This window comes from Mustela erminea, chromosome 1 (assembly GCF_009829155.1).
Source record: "Mustela erminea isolate mMusErm1 chromosome 1, mMusErm1.Pri, whole genome shotgun sequence".
In the NCBI taxonomy this organism is placed as follows: Eukaryota; Metazoa; Chordata; class Mammalia; order Carnivora; family Mustelidae; genus Mustela; species Mustela erminea.
The window spans coordinates 151,877,229-151,899,867 of NC_045614.1; the positions used below are offsets into that span (position 1 = coordinate 151,877,229).

Here is a 22,639-nt window from a genome sequence, read left to right on the forward strand (position 1 = left end):
AGGACTAGCAGACTCCACACTGAGCTAGGAGCCTGACATGGGGCCCAGTCACATAAGCCTGAAATCATGACCTGAGCCAAAATCAAGAGCAAAGGCTTAACTGACTGAACCACCCAGGCACTCCAGGATGTGTTAAAAATTTTTTGAAATTACGGTGTACCTCCAGTTCCAGTTTTACTCCTAAGCATCTTTGCTTGGCCTTTTCTGACGTTTTTACATCCCTTATTCCATATCAAGAACCCTGGCTCCCAACATCATTAATATTATGTATTCATTTGCTCAATCTTAAAATATACACAGAAGAGCTTCAGAATTACTAGTCCCATCCCACTACAACAAAAAATATTTGCTCAGGATCGTTTGCAGGTTTTTTTCTTTATGTAAAGGGTGTATGGTCAAAATACACTATTCAAAAGGTACTTCGATCAGTTCTTTTATCCTTTCAGTGATTTTATTAATTTGAAATAGAATTGGGTTTATTTGTTTTCTGTTATCATTCAGTTTTAGTTTTCCCCCTCTCTTCATCCTTTTTAAAGACACTATCAGGGGCGCCTGGGTGGCTCAGTGGGTTAAAGGCTCTGCCTTTGGCTCAGGTCATGATCCCAGGGTCCTGGGATCGAGCGCCGAATCGGGCTCTCTGCTCGGCAGAGAGCCTGCTTCCTCCTCTCTCTCTGTCTGTCTGCCTCTCTGCCTACTTGTGATCTCTGTCTGTCCAAAAAAAAAAAAAAGACATTATCAAGTTATTTTTAATGTGGAATTTTAGTTTGATTTCCGAAGTCAAAAAAGATATGCTCAGAGAAGTTGACTCTCTCACCTGTCCCTTCATTCTGTCTCCCTATATCTTGTAATCATTTAATTCATTTTTGGTTTATCCTTCTTATTTCTTTTTGCAAAAACACTTGGGATACATGCATGTTTTCTTATATTCCCTAATTTCTTACATAAAAGATAAGCTGTATATGCTTTTTCATAGTTTGCCATTTTCACTTAAAAGTATATCCTGAGAATTATTTCCTCTCAGTTCATGGATATCTTTCTTCTTTTCACAGCTGTCCAGTATTCCACTGTATGTGTATACACAGTTTAGCCAGCCAATCACCTGTATTGGGGCACTTAAGTAATTTCCAATATTTTGCAAATACAAATAGGGCTGCAGTGAATAACTTCCGGCATATGCATTTTCTTATTGTTGGAGGTATGTCTTTATAGTAAGTTCCCAGAAGAGCGATTGCTACATCAAAGGATAAATACATTGTAATTGTTAGACATTGCCAAATTCCTCTCTGTAGGAATTGTGTCATGTTGCATTTCTGCCAGAAGTGTTGATACTGTTTCCCCATAGCTTCTTTCTTCATTGCATCTTTTACATCAACAAATGATCTGGTTGGATGAGTTGCAGAAGTTGGGGGCTGAACTAGAAGTCTTATGTATCATAAAGCTTTTGACCTTTTGCACAGTATCATTCAAATAGCTCTCATATAAATGGAATCCATATAAATGGATATTGGAATCCACAGTATTGTATAAATGGTATCAGTCAAGGTTTCTTTTACTCAACATAATGCCTTTGAGATTCATCCATGTTTTTGTATCTTTTAATAGTTGATTCCATTGCATTACGTAGAAATTTCCTGTGTTACAGATATATCACAGTTTGTTCATTTGTTATCCAACTGAAGGATATGTGGGCTGTTGTATACAGTTGTGGGACATTATAAACAAAGCCACTGTATGAACATTCGTGTACAGGTTTTTGCATGAACATCAGATTTAATTTTAATTTTAATCTTTTTAGAAAGATTGATTGATTGATTGATTGATTGGGGGGGAGGGAAGCAGACTCCCCGCTGAGGGCTCAATCCTGAGACTCCAGGACCATGCATGCTCTGATGACCTGAACCGAAGACAGACACCTAACCAACTGATCCATACCCAGGTGCTCCAGATTTCATTTTTCTAGGATAAATACCAAGAGTGGGATTGCTGGCTCATATAAACAAACAATGTTGTATGTCATGTAAACATACACACAGGGGGCACCTGGGTGGCTCAGTTGGTTAAGCATCTGCCTTCGGCTCAGGTTATGATCCCAGGGTTCTGGAATCAAGTCGCACATTGGGCTCCCTGCTCAGCAAGGAGACTGCCGTCTGCCACTCCCCCTGCTTATGTTCTCTCCCCCTCTGACAGATAAATAAATAAAATCTTTAAAAAAAAATAAGGGGCACCTGGGTGGCTCAGTCAGTTAAGCCTTCAGCTCTGATCGTGATCCCAGGGTCCTGGGATCAAGTCCACATCCGGCTCTCTGCTCAGCCGGGAGCCTACTTCTCCCTCTCCCTCTGCTGCTCACTCTGCTTGTGCTCTCTCTCTCTGTCAAATAAATAAGTAAAATATTTTTTTAAAAAAGTAAACATACACACAAATAAGTATGAGTTTATCTTTGTAAAACATACAAAAACAAAAACCTGCCAAACCATTTTTGAGAGTGGCCATGTCATTTCATGTTCTCACCAACAATGTGTGTGTGTTTATGTTGTTCCAGTTTTAGTATTGTCATTTTTTATTTTTTGTTTGGTTTTTAATTTTAGCCATTAGACTAAGTGTGCAGTGTTATCTTATTCTGTTTTTAATTTGCATTTCTCCAATGGTTAATGATATCAAACACCTTTTCATGTGCTTTTTTGGCCATCTATATATCTTCTTTGGTGAAGTATCTGTTTACATCTTTTGTGCAGTTTTTATTGGGTTTTCTTGCTGTGGAGTTTGAGAGTTCTTTTTTGGTTTTAAATGTAGGTCCTTTTTGGAATATATGATTTGCAAATATTTTCATCTAAATTGTAGCAGTGTTTTCGTTTTTTAGCAATGTCCTTTGCAGAGTAAAAGTTTTTAATTTGTCAAAGTTTAATTTATAATTTTTTGTTCTGTGAATTATACTTTGGATATCATATCTAAGAACTCTTGGTCAAATCAGAGTCATACAGTTTTTCCTCCCATAGTTTCTTCTAAAGGTTTTATAGTTTATGTTTTACATTTAGATATATAACAGTTTTGAATTAATTTTTGTATATGGTGTGAAGTTTAAGTCAAGATCCTTTTTTTGTTTTTCTGCATATAGATTAACATTTCTTTTATAATATGTTAACAACAAATTCTCTTAATTCTCCTTCATCAGAGACTGTCTTTATTTCTGAGGGATATTCTTACTGGGATATAGAATTCTAGGTTGAGGGGCACATGGGTGGCTCAATGGATTGTCTGCCTTCAGCTCAGGTCCTGATCTCGAGTACTGGGATCGAGCCCCAGGTCCCAGGATCAAGCCCTAGGTCAGGCTCCTGGCTCATGGGGAAGTCTGCTTCTCCCTTTCCCTCTGCCCCTCCCCTCTCTGATGTTCTCTTGCACTCTCTCTCCTTTCAAATAAATAAATTAAATAAAAAATAAATTCATTAATAAGATAGAATTCTAGGTTGACATTTTTTTTTTAGTACTTAAAAAGATGTTCCACTGCCTTTAGACCTTTGTAGTTTTGATGAGAAACCTCCAGTCATTTGAATATTTGTTCCCCAATATATAATCTGGTTGCTTTTAAGACGTATTCTTTGCCTTCAGGTTTTAATTTTCAGTTTTATTATTGTATGCCTGGGCATCAGTTTTTTTGTGTTTATCCAGTTGCAATATTCTGAACTTCTTGAACCTATAGATTTTTATCTTTCATCCACTATGGGATGTTTATGGTAACTGTTTTTCTTCAGATGGTTTTTCTGGACTGCATTCTTTGTCTTTTTCTTCTGGGATTCAAATCAAAGAAATGTTTGGACATTTCTTATTGTCTCACAGATCCATGAAGTTCTGTTTTCATTCTCTCTCTCTCTGTCTCTTCACTGCCTTTCCTCTCTTGTTCAGGTAGAATGAAAAAAAATCCAAAAAGCAAAATCCAGAGTATCGGCTCACCTTCTGTCCTATAGAATTCTGTCCTGAATCCTGCTCCTCAGACCAAAAAGAGTGTTCTTCTGAAGAAACTCTTCATATTTGCACCCAGTATACAGATCCAGGTGTTAGGTTTTAGGCTGTCCCTGAGTCTAGGCCAGGAAATACCATAGAAATTAAAAACAGGAAACTCACCATTGGTTTGGTGTTAGAGTTCCCTGACCAGACTTATTCTTCTGAGTCCTCAGATAGCTTTTCTACACATTCTGTCCAAGATCCTTAGCTGTGTTCCATGGGTGAGACAAAGTGCTTACTCTCAAAGATTTTCCATCAGTAAGCTCATTTGAGAACAGTTTAAGTGGAAGATTATTTAGAGAAATTCTTTAAGCAAGTATGGAACAACCAGTGAAAAATGTAAATAAATTAAATTCCTTCCCCCCCATTTCTTTGCCTATTGCCAAAAACTTTTCTCAAACTAGCCGTCTTGTATGTTTTCCAATTTTTGATTTAAAAAAATATATATATATGGACATGATTTTTTAAAACATACAGTTTCAGGGGCGCCTGGGTGGCTCATTGGGTTATGCCACTGCTTTTGGCTCAGGTCATGGTCTCAGGGTCCTGGGATCGAGTTCTGCATTGGGCTCCTGCTCAGTGGAGAGCCTGCTTCCCTCTCTCTCTCTGCCTGCCTCTCTGTCTACTTGTGATCTCTCTCTGTCAAATAAATAAATAAAATCCTTAATAAAACATACAGATTTCAAAACCATAATTTTTTTTAAAGATTTAATTTATTTGAGAGAGAGGAAAAGCATGCAAGTGGGGGGAGAGGGAGAGGCGGAATGAGAGAACCTCAAGCAGATTTTGTGCTGAGTCTGGAGCCCAGAGCCTGATGTCTGCACAACCCTGAGATCATGATCTGAGCTGAAACCAAGGGTCAGACGCTTAACCAACTGAGCCACCCAGGTGCCCCTAAAACTAATGTTATTTTTTTAATATTAGTTTTTGAAGTACTAGATATATTTTAATGTGTTATGTGAACATTTTGACCAAACAAATGTGACTAATGGATCTAAGAATTCATTTTGAATAAAATTTATAGTTATTATTGAACAGTCCTTATTAACTTGCATTTTAATGTAGGTGTTCCTTAACCTTCTTGTCTTTAATCAATTTTCCACTACAAGAATAACAAAACATACAATTAAATTAAGCCATTTTACTTAAGGCTGTACAAAGCCATCAATTTTTATGATGACTGATTTTTGACTTTATCATCTGATCTATGCTGTCTGTCCTACATGCTTATTCGAGTCACTTCACAAAGATATCCAAGTGGTCAATGAAAAGGATTTCAACTTCATTAGTTAATAGAGAACACAAAAATCAAACTGTCATGCAATACCACTAAAATAGCTAAAATGAAAAACATAGACAGTATCAATTATAGGCAATAATGTGGTATAGCTGAAATTTTCTTACTGTTGTCAGGAGCCTTAATTTGGCATAACCACTTTGGAAAATGGTTTCGCAGTATCTTCTAAAACTAGTACTATATGTGTAGACCTTAGGACTAGCAGTTCCATCCTTTCATATATATCACACAGAAACATATACATATGTTCACAAAAAGAATGTCTATGAGTGTTCAAAGATGTATGTTTCTATATGTATATTTCTATATGTATGTTATATACTTCAGTAGAAATAGTATACTAAATTAAGTGGATCTTGATTTTTTTTGTTTCTTCAAGATTGGCTATTAGTATATCTACTTATTGGTCACCCCTGATGGAACGCATTAGATGGAGTAGTTTTTCAGTTGACTCAGTACTCGGATCTCTTTATCAGAGAACTAGAAATGGTGTTATCTTCAGGAGAATAATTGATTTTAATGCCAAAAAACACACATAATTGATTTTTAAATAGCCCATATATTTTTATTTATCTATTTATTTGAGAGAGAGACAGACATAGAGCATGCATGCAGGGGGATGGGTGGTGGGTTGCAGAGGGAGAGGGAGAGAGTATTTTAAGCATTCAATGGACTGAGCCACCCAGCTGTCTTGTAAACAGCCTAAATATTTTTAAAGGAAAAGGTAAGGTGTGCTCCATACAGAGCCCTTCTAAAATCTTCCACAGGTCCCTAAACCTGTGAAATGTTGGAGCCCAGATAGTACTAGAGCAGATTGACCTTTCTGTTGACACTTTCACAGTGTACTCATAATAAATTTTGGATGCAGGTAAATACCAGTCATATAACATAATTCTGTTGTCATTTCCTAGCCCCTCTGTTTTGTTTTATGGGTTTTTAAATTATTTGTTTTTGTTTTTGCAGATCTTTTCACAGATGCTGCTGAGACTGAAAAAATGGCCAAAAGTTTAGAAGATTCTGAAGGAGTCTGTTTTGTTCCATCTTTTAGTGGATTGCAGGTATTTTTAAAAAATTTTTTAAATTTTTTTTTAGTCAGTGACAACAGACATTTCTATCCTCATACCCACACTCAAAATTATGTACCTGCCACTCCCTTACCTGAAAATTTGGGCACTGATCATTGTGAGGGTGAAGGCATGTTCTGGGGCTGAGGAGCTGTGACTTAGCAGGGATAAGAAAATACAGCACATTCAGCCTGGAGCTCCACCCGTGTGGAAATGAGAAGTTGGCAGGTTTAGTATAGAACTTTTACATAAGACTTGGGATTACTTTATCATAACCAAAATTTGCCATTTCCCAGTAGGTAAAGATATACCTGTATATTGGCATTGTTTTACTTAGAGGAAGTATCCCATTGAGAATTAGAAAAATAATGTGAAGATTACATGTGTGCATGCCCCCCCACACACACACACACATACGGGCATATTTTGCAATAACTTATGTTTCATTAACTTTTTTTTTTAGTTTCATTAACTTTTTTAAAAAAATCAAAATTTCTTTTGGTTAACTGTTGTAATAAAGTATTGGTTACTTCGCCTAATCAAAAAGTGAACCCAGTAAAAGACTTGGCTTTGTAATATTTAACTTAGTATTTACTTGAAAGATCTGTGATATTGCCTTTGATTTTAGCATACTGTAATAAGATCTTTAAAAAACTTTTCAGGTATATTATTATGAACAAAATTCAATTTTTTGGAAATCTTAATACTGGCCTTTTAATCCTCTTATAAATATGTTTCCTTTCAGAAAATAAAAATTTCTCTACTTCTAGTCCATCCCATTCTCAGGAAATTAGTTTTTAAAAAAGCCCCAAATTTGAAAGTTTGGACAATATAATGTAGAAACTGGTGAAAAAAGATTAGATCAGGGTGTTTCAAATCTCTAAAAATACCATATTTTGAATCTAAACTTTTAATGGTCATTAGTTTAATATCTGTAACAATTTCCTTCTATATACATTATCCTAAAGGACTGAAAGTTTATAAACTATGCAGTAGAGGTTGCACTGTGTCCTCTTTTAGGGTGATATGAGGAAACTAAATAGCATCCATCCTAGGACAGGGGGTGAAGAATATTTGTTTGGTTGAGGTTTCAGGAGGAAGCTTGAGATGAATAGTTGTCATCAGCCAAGGTAGGATTTAATTAGGCTACTGGGTATTCTTCCCTTTTTGAGAAATATGCTGGGGGACTTAATAGTGGCTTTATCTTGACACCTCTGTTTTTAACTTCTGCCTCAGTCCATCTGCCTCTAAAAATAATTTAAAATATATGATTAAAAAATACTGCTAAAGCCCAGAAGATTAGACAAACCTCTCACAGATAACATTTTTAATTTCGTGTTAATAAAAAGTGTCCTTATTCTGCCATGACTGCCTCCTGGCAATATGTTGGGTTTGAGAGGAGCGGGGGAAGGCTGCAGACCAAGGATTTCCCAAAGTAGCATTGAAACTCCTCAGTAGAAACCAAAAATTAATTCAAGTTAATTCAGACAACAGTAGTGTATTGATACTAAACTATTTGGAAAGTAGGAGAGAGATCACTGACAAGCAGCCTATGTCAACAGCTAAAGAAAATGAGGGATGGGGAAATGGAGGGAAGGGTCAAGTATCTGCCATACTGCCTTTAATTTTAGAATATTGTTATACCATAGATAACAGGGGGTAAGATATTAAAAAATCACCATAGCCTTAATTTCTCCAGGGACTCTGTTGAGAAAGGGGTGTGGGGGACACTTTGAGGAAAGCGGTACGTCCAGGACAACCACTTCTGGGAATGGCAAGGGGTGAGCTAGAGCATGGGGGCCATAACCCTGGGGTGACATCAGTTGGTGCAGCCATTGTGGCTTCACTCTTCAGAGCTTATGGTTTGTCGGGGGAGACACTAATGGAGAGTATCTTTGACAGGCATCAGAGGCAGGAATCAGTGGCTAGCTGCCTAACTTGAAAGTTACTATGGTGGTGGCAGTGGTAGGATGGACAGGACTGTGGACCAAGGGCTGGTCTTCAGAGGCTGAGGAGTCATGCTCCAATGAGGTTTCTTAGGTTTGCAGGGAACCGGCTCGCTCTTCCTACCGTGCGGGGAGCTGGTAGTTCACTGATACTGGAAAGGAGTTAGCAACTGACTTTGCAGTTCTTAATGTTCTTTGTGGTTTCTTCTCTGTGGGTCCCCTTTTCTCATTACCAGCTCTGCTCTGTATTCTTTCTTCCTCCTAACTTCTGCTTAATTGTCATTTTCCCCACACTCTCTGTTTCTCCATTATTTGGAAATACACACAACGTTCTAACACTTTGTGCCTTTTAGCTTCAGTTCCCCCTGTTGATGGTCTTTTTCTGAGATGGTCTTTTCTGGGAAATCTGAGACTCTGACTGAAGCACCTGGTCTTCTCAAGCTTTACACAGATTCTAAGTTAGTCCTGCTCAGTCCCCATAGTTGTGACACTGGCAGTGGAACTAGGGCTTGGAACATGGCTGCTGTAGACAACAAGGTCTGTGGATTCAAGCAGTTCCTTCAGAAAGAGATGTGGCCAGCAAGTACTGGGAATGCCATCTCTGGTCTTGTGAGTGACTGAGATCTCTGCATCATGGAAAGGTGAAGGGAGGTAAAACGTGAAGTTGATGTGGTCCTAAGCAAACATGGGGGAAGGGAAGTGTCTCCTCTAACAGTAGATGCATAGTGGCCTAGGGTGACCATGGGAAGTAGTTGTGTTTTTCTAGGACCCGTGATCTGGAAGCTTGAAGGTCCTCCTGTGGATAGCCACCACTGAAGCTGTTTGCCCAGCACAGAGCTGGTCATGTTATAGCAACCACAGAATGAGTAGAGAGAACTTCTCAGAGTTGGTTACAGGTTAGGAGAATTTATTTACAATAGAAGGAAGGATTGATTCAGAAGGCACAGAAAGGGTTATGAAGAAAGTCAGTAGTGGGAAGGGTTTTAGTAAGAAATAATAGTAATATAAAATTATAGCAAATTCTTTTCAGGCACTGTTCTAAATGTCATGTGTTATCTCATTTAATCCTCAGTAACTCCATAAGGCAGAAGATGCTCTTATCATCCCATTCCAAAGATGGGAAAACTGAAGTAGAGCTGTTAAATCACTTGTATGGTCTCACACAGCTAGTGAGTGGCAGAGCTGGTTTCAGGACCCAGATGTTCTGATTCCAGAGTCTAGGTTCTTAACCACTCTGCTGTACTGGTTCATGATAGAGTATAAAAAGTGACATTGGGAATACATAGTAGGTGCCACAGGAGTTTGTGTTTAAGTTCACAGTTGACAAAGGGCAAGAGGAGTTAACCATCCTGCAAGGCCTCAGCATATTAGGCTAAGATCCTAGTGGTAACAAGAGCCTGTGGTGGCAGGCAGTCTGTTCCTTGGGCAGGAGTCAGCTAGGTTAGCTTTGGCTTCCAAACAAAACTTTACTGAGTCCTGCTGTTCCTGTTTGGTTGATGGTCTGGGAGGCTTACTCAATGGGATTGACAGTGACAGATTAGAAATGTGGCTGGAGGCTCTGTCCTGGCAAGGTGTGACCAGGCCCAAAGGACTTTGCCATGTTTTTCTTACCATATCATCCCAAAGACAGACTCACTTGGACTAACTAATACAGGGGAACTGTAACCGAAAAGGACTTTTTGGGTCTCTATGGAATTTATTACCCCTCAGATTCACCTGTTACTAATTAATTATAAATTTATGTGCTTACCAATTTTACAAAAGTGATTTCAGGCCAGTCATACCAGGACTTTATGTGGTATATTAAAAGAAAATGTTTTTACACAGAAAATACATAGCACACTGCTAGGGACTCATTGAACTAGCTAAATCTGACCTCTCTTTGTTTTACAGTATTGTATCACCTGATAGAAGCCAGCGTGACTGTATAAATAAGCTTTTACTGAGTGAATCACCAAAACACGTTAATAAATTTGAAAAATAATCAGGATAAAATCACAATAGGAGGAAAATCACGGCTACAGGAAGGATAAGATGTAATATGGAATTTCTTCAATTAAGTAATGAGGAAGAGTATTGTTTGTTCATTAATTGAACAAATATGTGAGGATGCCCTGTGGGGGCCAGATGCAGTGCAAGGCCCTGGAAACTTATAGGAATGAGTTTCTGCAGGGAAGACAGACTTTTAACAAATGTTCACACAAGTATACATGATTGTAAATATATGATATGATGTGAAGCTCTAGGGTTCCATAAAAGCGGTGATGGAGGGGGCACCTGAGTGGCTCAGTCAGTTTAGCATCTGCCTTGGGCTCAGGTTGGGCTCAAACTCTACATTGGGCTCCCTGCTCAGCAGGGAGTCTGGGTCTCCCTCTCCCTCTGCTGCTCCCCCTGCTTGTGCTCTCTTTCTCTCTGTGTCAAATAAATAAATACAATCTTGAAAACAAAAATAAAAACGACGATAGAGGCTTGGTCTTGTCTCTGGGATCAGAAGTTTTCCCAGAGGAATCTGAGCCAAGATCTGGAAGGGGAGTAGGATTAACCAGGAAAAGTGGTGGTGGAAAGTTTTCCAGTTATTGAGATGATATCTCAAGGCCCTGAAGCTAGAAGGCATTTTTCTTGGGGATCATCATTTCCTGATAGCACTAATACTTCCCTCTGTTGCGACCCCATATCTTAACATTGAAACCATTCTTCTGTGTCTTTCCATGTGAGATTATAAACTCTGGCAGGGGTCTTTGCTCTTCATCTTTTTGTCCCAGAATTGTTTTGCATTTTGGGGGATGCAAAGATGAAAACAAACTTCATCCTACAGATACAGAATTCCAGCTCAAGACTTCGGCTCTTTTAAAGACAGAAGTTAGGCCGAGTCATTTCTTCTATGAGGCAATAAGATTATAAGCTAAGAAATAAAAGAGTTTAATTTGAATGTCTGACAGCATACTAGGTGTAAGTTATGACACTGGAAAACACATATTCTGCATTAATAGTTTTTTAATCTTAAGACTAATGTATATTTTTTAAAAAACACTCTACAAAAACGGTTCTGGTGTAAAAACTTTACAGATGGAGAAAAGGGGAAATACTAGGATTGCTTTTCATTTCTTCTTATAGAGCTAGATATTCAATAGTTTGTTACTCTGAAAAAAAATGATTAATAATTTGTTACTCTGCCTCAGTCCCTTCACTTCGTATGAGTTCAGACAGAAGGTTTAGCTAAGTCCAGTACCTATGACTCAGCCCTGCTTAGGTCCTATTAAAGAGTTATTGTAATAGTTCACTTACTATGGGGCTGTCATTTATTTTAAAACTTCTTAACTCCAAGCATTCTTTTTTCTACCATGGCTGTGTTTTTATTGCATACTATGTCTTCAAGACTATAGATATAATTTAGAACAATAATAAAAATTCTTCCCAGTGGAGATTCAACATGGTTTGGGAGAGGGTGATGAGGTTATAGACATTGGGGAGGGTATATGCTATGGTGAGTGCTGTGAAGTGTGTAAACCTGGCAATTCACAGACCTGTACCCCTGGGGCTAATAACACATTATATGTCTATAAAAAAAATAAAAAATTAAAAAAAAATTCTTCCTATCTCTTTCTTTAGGCTCCACTAAATGATCCCTGTGCATGTGCCTCTTTTATGGGCTTGAAGCCTTCCACCAATAAATACCATCTCGTACGAGCAATATTGGAGTCCATAGCTTTCAGGTACCAGAACCTGCCCTAAACTCTCCCTTCCTCATATACCAAATGGAAATGGTATTTCCATTTCCTTCTGTTAATTTCTGCTAAACTAAATTATGAAATTTCTTAATTTTAACTTTTTATAAAGTCATACTGCTTATGACATAATCTGCTCCTATTGCTTAATTGCTGTAACATCTCTTTTTTTTTTAGATGCAATAGAACCAGTATCATTTAGATTTGATATGTGAAAATAGAGGATTTTTTAAAATGCAGTTGGCCCTTGAACACCATGGGTTTGAACTGTGCAAATCCACTTAAACATGTGAATTTTTTCAGTAAACACGGTACAGGACTATAAATGTATTTTCTCTTCCTTATGATTTTTTTAATAACATTTTCATTTTTCTAGCTTATTTTATTGAAGAATACAGTATATAACACATATAACATACAAAATATGTATCAATTGACTGTTATCAGTAAGGCTTCCTGCCAAAAGTACGCTATTAGTAAAGTTTTAGGGGAATCAGAATTTACACATGGATTTTTGATTTTGTGGTGGGTTAATATCCCTAATCCCTGTGTTATTCAAGGGTCAACTGTATCTAATTTCTTAAGCATAAAAGATTTAAAATTTGGGCTTTCAGAGAATTAGAATTTAATTAGAATCATTAGAATTCTCCTTTATCAATAAGGATAGAAAGATCTATCCTTATTGATAAAGGATAAAATTACTTTTTTTGTAAGGATAGAAAAATCTATCCTTATTGATAAAGGATAAAATTACTTTTTTTGTATCTTTCCCTGTGGTCTTTTCATTATGACACAGTTGTAGTTTATTAAAGTTAAGAATCTGGCTGTCATAAATATGGAACATTTGGAACATTTAAAATAAAAATGTCTGTGATTACAAAGTGATTATTTTTATAGTTGATGAATTCTATTAGATGTTATATATGTCATATTATCCTAATTGCTGTCTAATAAATGAGTGCTTGCTTTAAATTTTTATTTGTAGTAAGGACAATAGATTAAATTTATTTCTAAATGAAAAATAGGCTCCCTTTTATCAACATGAAAGCACTAGGCCCCGAACCTCTTGCTTGTTTGAGCATTTATTATCAACTTCCAGTTAGCATAATATTTTTGAATATTAATATGTTGGTTTAATGTTTTCTTTTGTATATTTTATAAATGCCACATAAATAAGACCAAAGTTTTTATTTTTCTAGATTAGAAAAAGATAGAGAATTATCATGCTATGAATGTTCCCTAAATAGTTATCTTGATTTTTTTACTAGAAACAAACAGTTGTATGAGCTGATGCAGAAAGAGATCCATATCCCTGTGACAAAAGTCCGGTATGTTAACTTTGTTTTCAATAGATTTAATTAGAAATTGGAAGTGAATAGTAATTGCTATTAGTATTTTCATCATTATGATTATTCAGGATTTCAAAAAAAATTATGCCTAGTTCTTTTGCAACAAAATTCTTGGTCATAGGAATTTGGAAAGAAAAGACTTTGGATTTATAGAGAACATAACACAATATAGAATTTAGGAAGATCCTAATCCACGTATGTATATTATAAACATCTTTAAAATCTCCTTTTTGTATGTGTGGCTATCCTTTTGGCATGGAAACATCAAATTTTCTTTGCTGGTATGTCCAAATGAATGTTTACATTGGCTTAGTTTACTTGGCCTAATTTGAGCTAGTCTTTACAAACAGGGTGGGTGGGAAGATTGATGTTAGGAATAAGGAAAAGTGTTTGAAGATTGCCTAGTGAGAATCTAATGATTCTAATTAAGATTGACTTCAGGTCAATGTGGAATGATACAGTTTTGGAATTAAAAGTTGAACTTACAAAATCAAGAATAAAAAAAAATATATGTGGCCCTTTTAAAAAAAATGAATGTTTTTATGCTTCTATTGGAATAATTTATCTCAAATATCTTGGTCCCCACAGGGCAGATGGAGGAGTTTGTAGGAACAATTTTGTTATGCAGATGACTTCAGACCTGATTAATGCTAATATAGAGAGACCCGTCAACATAGACATGTCCTGCCTTGGTGCAGCTTCTCTGGCTGGCCTTGCTGTTGGTATGTGTGGATTTTATAAAAGCGAGAGCTGTCTTGGACGCTGTTTCTTGCCAATAGCATTTCTCTTCCCAAATCACAGAATTATAGAGAGGCTCTGGAAAACCCTGGTGTTCATTAAGCTCCATACACATATGCACATAACTCACAGAATACTCCTTTGACCTCCTCTGTGGGTAGGTTTTCTTCCCCTCCCTTCCTCCTTCCTTCACTCCTTCAGTCAGAATTATGAGGCAAGGAGAATTAATTTTCAACTGCTCTGTCTTCAGCGGAGGAAAGGTCTCTGGGTAAACTTCCAGAGCAGATAGGCTTTTCTTTGGCATTAGAAACCATTCCATTCTTTTGCTTATTGAAAATATGTTGAGTACCTGCTACATGACAGTCACTGCTGGGAATAGAGTTTAAAAGGCATAGTCCCTGCTATGGGAGTCTCTAGTTACAGTCAGGCAAGTCAACCAGTTATTAGACTTGTGTGATAAACCCGGTGGACAGCCATAGCTTTAAGCAAGTGGTGCAGGCTTCCCAGAGGAGGTTCAGTTTTGAAGGAGTCAGCAGGCAGCCAGAAGAGGCAGTAAGGAGCCACAAGAGATGAGTGGTCCAATAAAGAAAGCAGCCTGTGCAAATGTCCCAGCCCATTACAGTAAGTGCTAATAGAGGAAAAGCAAGAGGAAAGGCTGGAGAGAAACAGAGGTCCAATTGTGGTAGACTCCTCATACAGGAGTTTGAACTTAATTGTGAAGGCACTGGAGAGCCACCGTAGAATTTTAAGCAGGGGAGGGACATGGATAGATCTATATTTGAACAGACCACTTTGGCAATTAGTGTGACGATTATTTGGGAGGGTGAAGAATAGACTCAGGGAAGCCAAGTAGAGGGTTCCCTAGGAAGCAGGATGCTGACTTGGGACACTGGGAATATTTAATACATTCCTGTGTGGAAGGGAAAGAGTGTTTGTTCAAAACAATATTTTGTAGTTAAGAGCTTTAGGCTAATATTTAATATATTAAAGTTACAAATGTAAAAAGTTTGAAATCTTGGTAAGTTCAACTTTAACTTTATTCTAGTGAAAATCTGTTAACTTTGAATAAAATTGAAACAGTCACTTTCATTTGCTCATTGATTAATGTGTGGTTAATTAAAGTTGAAGAAAAGAACTTTCCCTTGAATAATATTTCCATTTACAAATTCAGTTAAATTCTTTTGTATATTTCAACTAATACAAATTTAATACAATTGACTTTCTTTTTAATAATTTTATATGCCTAACTAAGCAAACTTAGAAGTGTAACAAAGAAAATCTTCTAGTGCACTTAAATAAATTTTAAATCTTGCAAAATGAAGAAATTATGCTTATATTTACAGTAAATTAAATGCTCATAAACATTCTGATATTACTTATAAGGTAAATAAAATCTTTCTGTGCCTTTTCACCTCGTAAGACTAAAAATATATCAGATTCTCTTGAACATTTTAATTATTTTAGATAACACTTACAGATTATTCTTTTTTTTATGATTTTATTTATTTATTTGGTAGAGAGAACAAGAAAGCTCAAGCAGGGGGAGCAGCAGAGGAGAAGCAGTCTTCTCATGGAGGAAGGAACCTGATGCTTAATCCCAGGACCCTGCGATCATGACCTGAGCCAAAGGCCGATGCTTAACTGACTGAGCCACTCAGGCGTCCCCACATACAGATTACTCTTTTTTTTTTTTTTTTTTTTTAATTTTGGGCTTTTTTTTTTTTAAAGATGTTATTTATTTATTTGATAGAGATCACAAGTAGGCAGAGAGGCAGGCAGAGAGAGAGGAGGAGGAAGCAGGCTCCCTGCTGAGCAGAGAGCCCGATGTGGGGCTCGATCCCAAGACCCTGAGATCATGACCTGAGCCGAAGGCAGAGGCTTAACCCTCTGAGCCACCCACGTAATCATACAGATTATTCTTAAACATAACGTCGTGGCAGGACATCTGGGTGGATCCGTCGGTTAGGCATCTGCTTCCTGATTGGGTCATGATCCTGATTCTGGGGTCGAGTCCTATGTTGGGCTCCTTGCTTGTTAAGGAGCCTGCTTCTCCCTCTGCCTGCCTCTCCTGCTGCTTGTGCTCTCTTTCTGACAAATAAATAAACAGATAAAAAAAACAAATAAAATCAGCCTTTAAAAAAAATAACATAGTGGTTTGAGCTTTAGCTGTTTCATTGTATCTATACTATACTTAATTTCAAACCCTTCCAGTACAGAGACTTCACTAACTACAGGGAATAGTTTTATTGTCTCAGAAAAGCTGAGATTTCTGGTTGGATTGCTTCTCTTTCAGGAATCTGAGACTTGAAGGCTATGTACATCCTCTCTATTTTCAAAATTCACCCATGAGATGACTCTATTTGATACATACTTAATAAAAGTACTTTAAAAAATATGTATGTCATGGGGCACCTGGGTGGCTCAGTGGATTAAACATTTGACTTTTGATGTCGGTTCACGTCATGATTTCAGGGATGTGAGCGAGCTCTGTATTGGGCTCCATGCTCAGTGCAGAGAGCTTGAGATTTTCTCTCTCCTCCCTCTGTCTCTCCCTCAGATCACACGCTAAAGGAAGGAAGGAAGGAAGGAAATCTTTAAAAAAAATACATATGCCTTGGAGAGTAAATAATTAATTCTGGAAATAAGGATTTTAAGAACATGCTTGTTTTCATGACTAGACTTATCTAATTTTAGTATACTAATAAAAACTATTTTTAGTCTTTTAGTAACTTCTATAAATTAATATCTTTAAATATAGATAAATCTAAAAGGCTGACTTTGTCAGTTAGAAAGAATGTGTCCTGACAGAAAATATGAGAGGAAAGAATTTTGTGTCTGCTTTATTGATAAGAGAAAATATTCCTCAAGAAGACTTGTCAACTCTATTAGTACTTCAGAGTAAGTGAAATACACCAGGTTAATTAATAAGACACCTCAGCCATTTCAGATTACTTACGGTCATAGATATAAAAGTGTGTTCTTGCTGCTTTTTATTATAAATCACATGCTCCTCTTTATGAAGAACAATATATGCCAGGACAATATTATCAGGAAGTGGGAGATAAGTAACTTGTATGAAATAAAATAGTTTGAAAAAGAAACTACGTTCAGTCCCAACTTTGAATTTATGCATATCCCAGAGAGTTGCCTCTTACCTCAAGATATATGACAAAAATCCTAATTTATCTTTTTTTAGTTATTAAAAGGAAAGTATACAATTTCTTACTTGGAAGAAATTACTTTTCTTAGCAAGTCATGAAATTAAATGATGATAGGGTGAGGTTGGTCTGGAAATGGTTTGGTGCCCTGCCATACAGAAATAAAGCTGATAGAAACAAAATGATTTTAAAATCCTGGTGGACTTATTCCCAGGGATAGTCAATCTAACAAAATTCAAAAGCAGCAAAAATATTTTAAATTGTGTTTTAAAACAATAGTTGTTTACCTGTGCACCAGTTTGCATAGGTTTGTGGATAAACTTTATGGACTCCTTATTTGACTTAAAATTTGAGAGTGATTTTTTCTATTCATAGGGTTTTGGGCTGACAAGGAGGAACTGAAGAAACTGAGGCAAAGTGAAGTTGTTTTCAAGCCGCAGAAGAAATGGCAAGAATATGAAATGAGCATGGAAAACTGGGTCAAAGCAGTGAAACGTTCCATGAATTGGTATAACAAGATGTAGCACTAAGTGGAATGACTGAAACCATATACAGCTGTTTGATACGACACGCAGATGAGACACAGCTCAGGGATGATAACCAATACAACAATGACTGAGATTTCAGATGAGCTTTGTAACCTGCTTTTTTGAATACAAAACAAAACAAAAAAATCCCTCATTTAGATTTTTAAATCTAAACCTTGATAAGACTGTAAGGCAACAGTACCTCAAAACTTTCTATCTTCTGTTTTGTAGCAGATTCCAAATGCCGTTAGCCATTTCCAACCATATTTTGACAGCTGCGGATCCTTCTCCTTTTTATACTGGGTCAAGAATACATATGAACATAATTGTTTACTATCTGAGTTGATAGTTCTGGGTCAAGCACCATTCGTATTTTGTTCCAAAATTAAGTGACAAATGTTCCTTTAATTCTTTAAAATTAAATGGGCTATATGAAGTTCCCATAGCGAGGAAGAAAGAATAACTGAGGAAATGGGGGAGTTTTGAAACATTAATATTTTATATTTAAAGTCATAATTGTTCAATACTGTATCCAGATAATGAGCTCAAAATGCCCCTCTCAGATAGGCTTATTTGTTAATCAGTTTTTTCCTTTATTGGGCTTAAAGACACTGCCTTAATTTTTCCTTGTTTAACCAAAATCTAAGCATTCTTTTTGTATTGAAAAAATAACTTTAGTGAATTATACTACAAAGGGTAATGATTCATAAGGGACAAGAAAATATTTTCTTCCTCAAATAGGATTTATATTCAGAAACTTCTGGCTAAAGTGTAACTTTTTTTTTTTTTTTTTTTTTTTTTTTTACAAAATGCAGATAGTGGATATAAATCTTGCTTTTCTCTTTCTATTCTTTATCTTTGTCATTGAGATGCTTGCATAAATGTCTTTTGCTTTTATTAAGTGCCTAAATGACAGAGCTTAATTTGAAGAAAGTGCCCTAACTCATTGGTGATATAAGAATTGCCTCCACTGGGGTATTTTACTTATCCAGGTATCTTTTATTTTTGTTCAATCTGCTCATCTCTGTGAGACAGGAGCAGTGAGTAGCTGACAGAGTTAATGGAGGTGTATTCATGCAAATGATTGCCCGACAGTTCCTGGGCCAGAGCTCCATAGAGAGGATAGTTCCACATTCTCAAGCTTCCTTGATAGAAACAAATGTAAAAGAACCATGAGTTAGTGAGTAGCTTCGGGCCGGTGTAAAATTGTCCTGTGGCAGTTGACTACTGTCCAACTTGTTCTCAGGTTATTTGGCCCTCCCTCCACTGGGGCTAGGTTCCATTTTGATTTGTAGCAATAATGAATATATTTCCCTCTTGGACAGGCTTTATCACATAAAGATCTACTGTTATAGAGCTGGTTGTTAAATACTAATGTAATTTTAAAAGTGTCTATTATAGGGAATTTTGCTGTTGCCATCATATAGGTCCATTTCAGTGACAGATAGAATAGAACTAGAGGTCACACTGCATTCCTGCAAATTCCATTTCAGTGAACTTTGTCTTCTTGTGTTAACATTTTTGATGGAATCATAATAGCCAATACATAGTATGATTAACTCCATTAATTAAGATGTGGAAATATTTTTTGAAGTGGAGGTATTTTGTTTACTGTAACAAGCCAGATTCCATTAATTAGATAATATTCTTCTTTTTATTCTTTTCATTTTTCTTATGTCCCTTTTATAGAGCTTAGTGACCAATTATAGCCCTTTTATCAAAATCAGATCACATACAAGCTGTTCCGTTGTTTGACTACTTCTTACAGATTCTGCTTCTCAGTGGGCATGATTTCATAGGAAAGAATTATCTCTTTGTGTTAGGATATACTGAATTGTAATATTATTAATACTTAAAATTTGGTAGCTCATTTCTTTTTCACATCCTTCTTTCTTATCCACCACAAAATAAAGGATTAATACCTTTTAGATAATGTGAAAAAGTAACTGAACATGTCTTATCAGAATTGAGCAGCTCCTCAAAAATTAGTGGCTAATTTTTTCCTTTGTTAGTCTAGAATTAATTTTTTTTTTCTTTTTTTACTACTTCTGGCTGTTTTTAGTGACACAGTTTAGTAAATCTTTTGCCAGATTTGACCTAAATCAGAAACGTGCCCACATTAGCTTTTGTGGTTGTAGAAACAGTTGATATTCAAAATCAGTTGAGCAAAAAGATTTATCATTTTCATCTCCCAAGTTAATTTTCATTTATATGCTAATATTTGCTGTTTGAAAAAATTTGTGCTAAGATTTCTCAGCATGTTTTATTTTCCCATTATGGATCTATCAGATATTTTTAGGAGGTTTGTAGCTATCTTATCAAGGAGGAAAATGTTTATTAATTGCTTTCGTACCTAGACTTAATGATTTTTAATTTTTTTATATCCCACCATAATAGGGTTTCGCAGTGTTAGCATTATTGACATTTGGGCAGGTAATTCTTCATCTTGGGATGTTGTATTGTGCATTATAAGGTATTTGGCAGCTCTGCCTGCTAACAAGTAGCATCCCCCAGTTGCTGTGGTCAAAAATGTCTCCTAGCACTGCCGAATGACCCCCAGGAGGCAGTATCACCCCCGATGGAGAACCACTAATATAGACTATTAGAAGAAAATTGAAGACTCAGCAAATGGAGTGTGTCTCTCATGCTCCTTTTCTCTCTGCCTCATTTTACTTTAGGAAATGGTTGTTAGCAAAAAGAGCTGGTTGTTATCTTAAATAGGGTTTCTACATTACTGGTTAGTGAGGCAAAAAAAAAAAGAAAAAAAAAAAGAAAAGAAAAATTTTATGTTGTAATTTTCTTCTGCTATTTTTACCCACTCGCCCCCATCCCCATGCCTGCATCCTCTGTGGTTTAATAATTGGGTTTATGACTTCAGTATAGGATTAATACATTCTGCAGAGCATCTTGATTTGATCTGCCTTTTTGCTTCCTTTTCACCTCTGAACAAAAGAGATGATCACTCTCTTATTTGCGTCTGTGCAAGCTTCCTATCAAACTGGAAGTTCCTCAAAAGCAGAAACCATGTCCGTCACCTGGGTGGCTCAGTCAGTTAAGTGATTGCCTTCAGCTCAGGTCATGATCCTGGAGTCCCAGAATTGAGTTCCACATGGGGCTCCCAGCTCAGCATGGGGTCAGCTTCTCTCTCTGACCCTCCCCCATCTCCTGCTCTCTCTCATTCTCTCTCAAATAAATAAAATCTGAAAAAAAAAAAAAAAGAGCAGAAACCATGTCTACTTCCACAGAACCTAACTCTGTTCCTTCCTATTGATGGGGTGAATTTTTATTTTTTAAGTGCAACTTTTTTTGCATATATATTTTATCCTTGGTTCAAATACATTTGTTGATAGGAAGCAGCTTATATTTGTTGCAAGTAAAATATGTTTTGTTGGATTAAGAAGGACAACAGCCGACCCTTGAACAACATGGGTATGAACTGTGCAGGTCCACTTATATGCAGATTTTTTCCATAAATACATGTACTGTATTGTAAATGTATTTTCCTTATGATCTTCTTAATAACATTTCCTTTTCTCTAGCTTAGTTTACTATAAGAATACAGTGAATAATGCATATAACATACAAAACTGTGTGTTAATTGACTTTATATTATCAGTAAGGATTCTGGTCAACAATAGGCTATCAGTAGTTAAAATTTGGGGGAGTAAAAAATTACATATAGATCTTGGACTGCACAGGGGGTCGGCACTCCTAACCCCCATGTTCTTCAAGTGTCAGCCTGTGAGAGCTCAAATCCTCCTATTGTTTATTTTAAAATTCTTCATATGGTTATATATTTGCATATGTATTTATGTAGAGATACACATCTATAAATATACATAGTTACATCAACTTTCTAAGGTACAGTTGAAGCCTCTGCATTCACAGGTTTTGCATTTGAGTACAGACAGCTCAGAAATTGAATCTTAAGAACACCAAACCCTCTGATGTTAGAGGGAAATAACTTCAGAAACATTCCGTTCTTCAGAGGTCTTATACTGAGGACCAGTCTTTAATGAAAAATAATTTAACTCAGGAATTTGGCAAGAATTTTATTATTCTCTGAAGAGAAGACCCTGGAGTTCTTCAACTTGAAGTGATTCTAGAGTCATCCAGATATAGCCTAGAAGGCTTGAATCTACCCCAAAGTACTCTGAATCCTTTTGGGAAACCTAGATCATGTTTCTCGGTTAGAATTAAAATATACTTTGGACCTATGTGGTCCCAGAATCATCTTCTTGCCTCCCCACTACTGGGTCATCTGGTTCAAACCAGTCAAAATGGTAACCCCAAGGAAGTCAAGTAGATGCTCCTTATTTGTTTTTAAGTTTTGGAGCCTCATAGACATAAATATTTTGGGACCAGCACTGGTTCTAAGTTATTGGCTATATTGTCACCATATTCTCATGGGACCCTTACCCTTAGGGTAATGCAGCAATGATCTTGGGAGTGGGAATATTAGAGACAGGAACCTGAAGAATCAGATATTCCTGAAATTCTTTGTATGCTATTTCTACTGCCTTTCCCCCCTTTATTATAAATTTGGTTTATTAAAATGGATATGTCTGTATAAATATCTATGCTATTTAGGAAATAAATAATGTGAGGTTTCCATTTAAATGAGCCATATCTTTACAAGAAACTTTCAAACTGTTCCAGAGTAGCTGTACCATTTTACATTCCAACCAGCAATGTGTGAGTGATCCAGTTTCTCCATATCCTCACCAGCATTTGATGTCACAATTTTTTATTTAGCTACTGTGATAGGTGTGAGGTTTTCTCCTTGTGGTTTTAATTTGCATTTCTCTAATTAATAATGATGTTTAACATCTTTCCATG

At 36.5% G+C, this 22,639-nt stretch overlaps 1 protein-coding gene across 4 annotated transcripts in view; it reads left to right on the plus strand.

Annotated features, from left to right (window-relative positions):
• GK5 (glycerol kinase 5) overlaps positions 1 to 18,596 on the plus strand; it is a 77,492-nt gene extending 58,896 nt beyond the window's left edge. For 2 of the 4 annotated variants that reach the window (XM_032346943.1, XM_032346950.1), the window contains exons 12-16: positions 6,257 to 6,351; positions 11,913 to 12,016; positions 13,297 to 13,356; positions 13,966 to 14,099; positions 17,649 to 18,596. In XM_032346943.1, the coding sequence (XP_032202834.1) occupies positions 6,257 to 6,351; positions 11,913 to 12,016; positions 13,297 to 13,356; positions 13,966 to 14,099; positions 17,649 to 17,797 (542 nt within the window). In that variant the 3' untranslated portion in view covers positions 17,798 to 18,596. Of the gene's footprint in view, positions 1 to 6,256; positions 6,352 to 11,912; positions 12,017 to 13,296; positions 13,357 to 13,965; positions 14,100 to 16,873; positions 17,014 to 17,648 lie in introns of all 4 variants that reach the window. The other 2 variants (XR_004286750.1, XM_032346958.1) reach the window with 2 other exon arrangements.
• Positions 18,597 to 22,639: the final 4,043 nt, after the last annotated feature.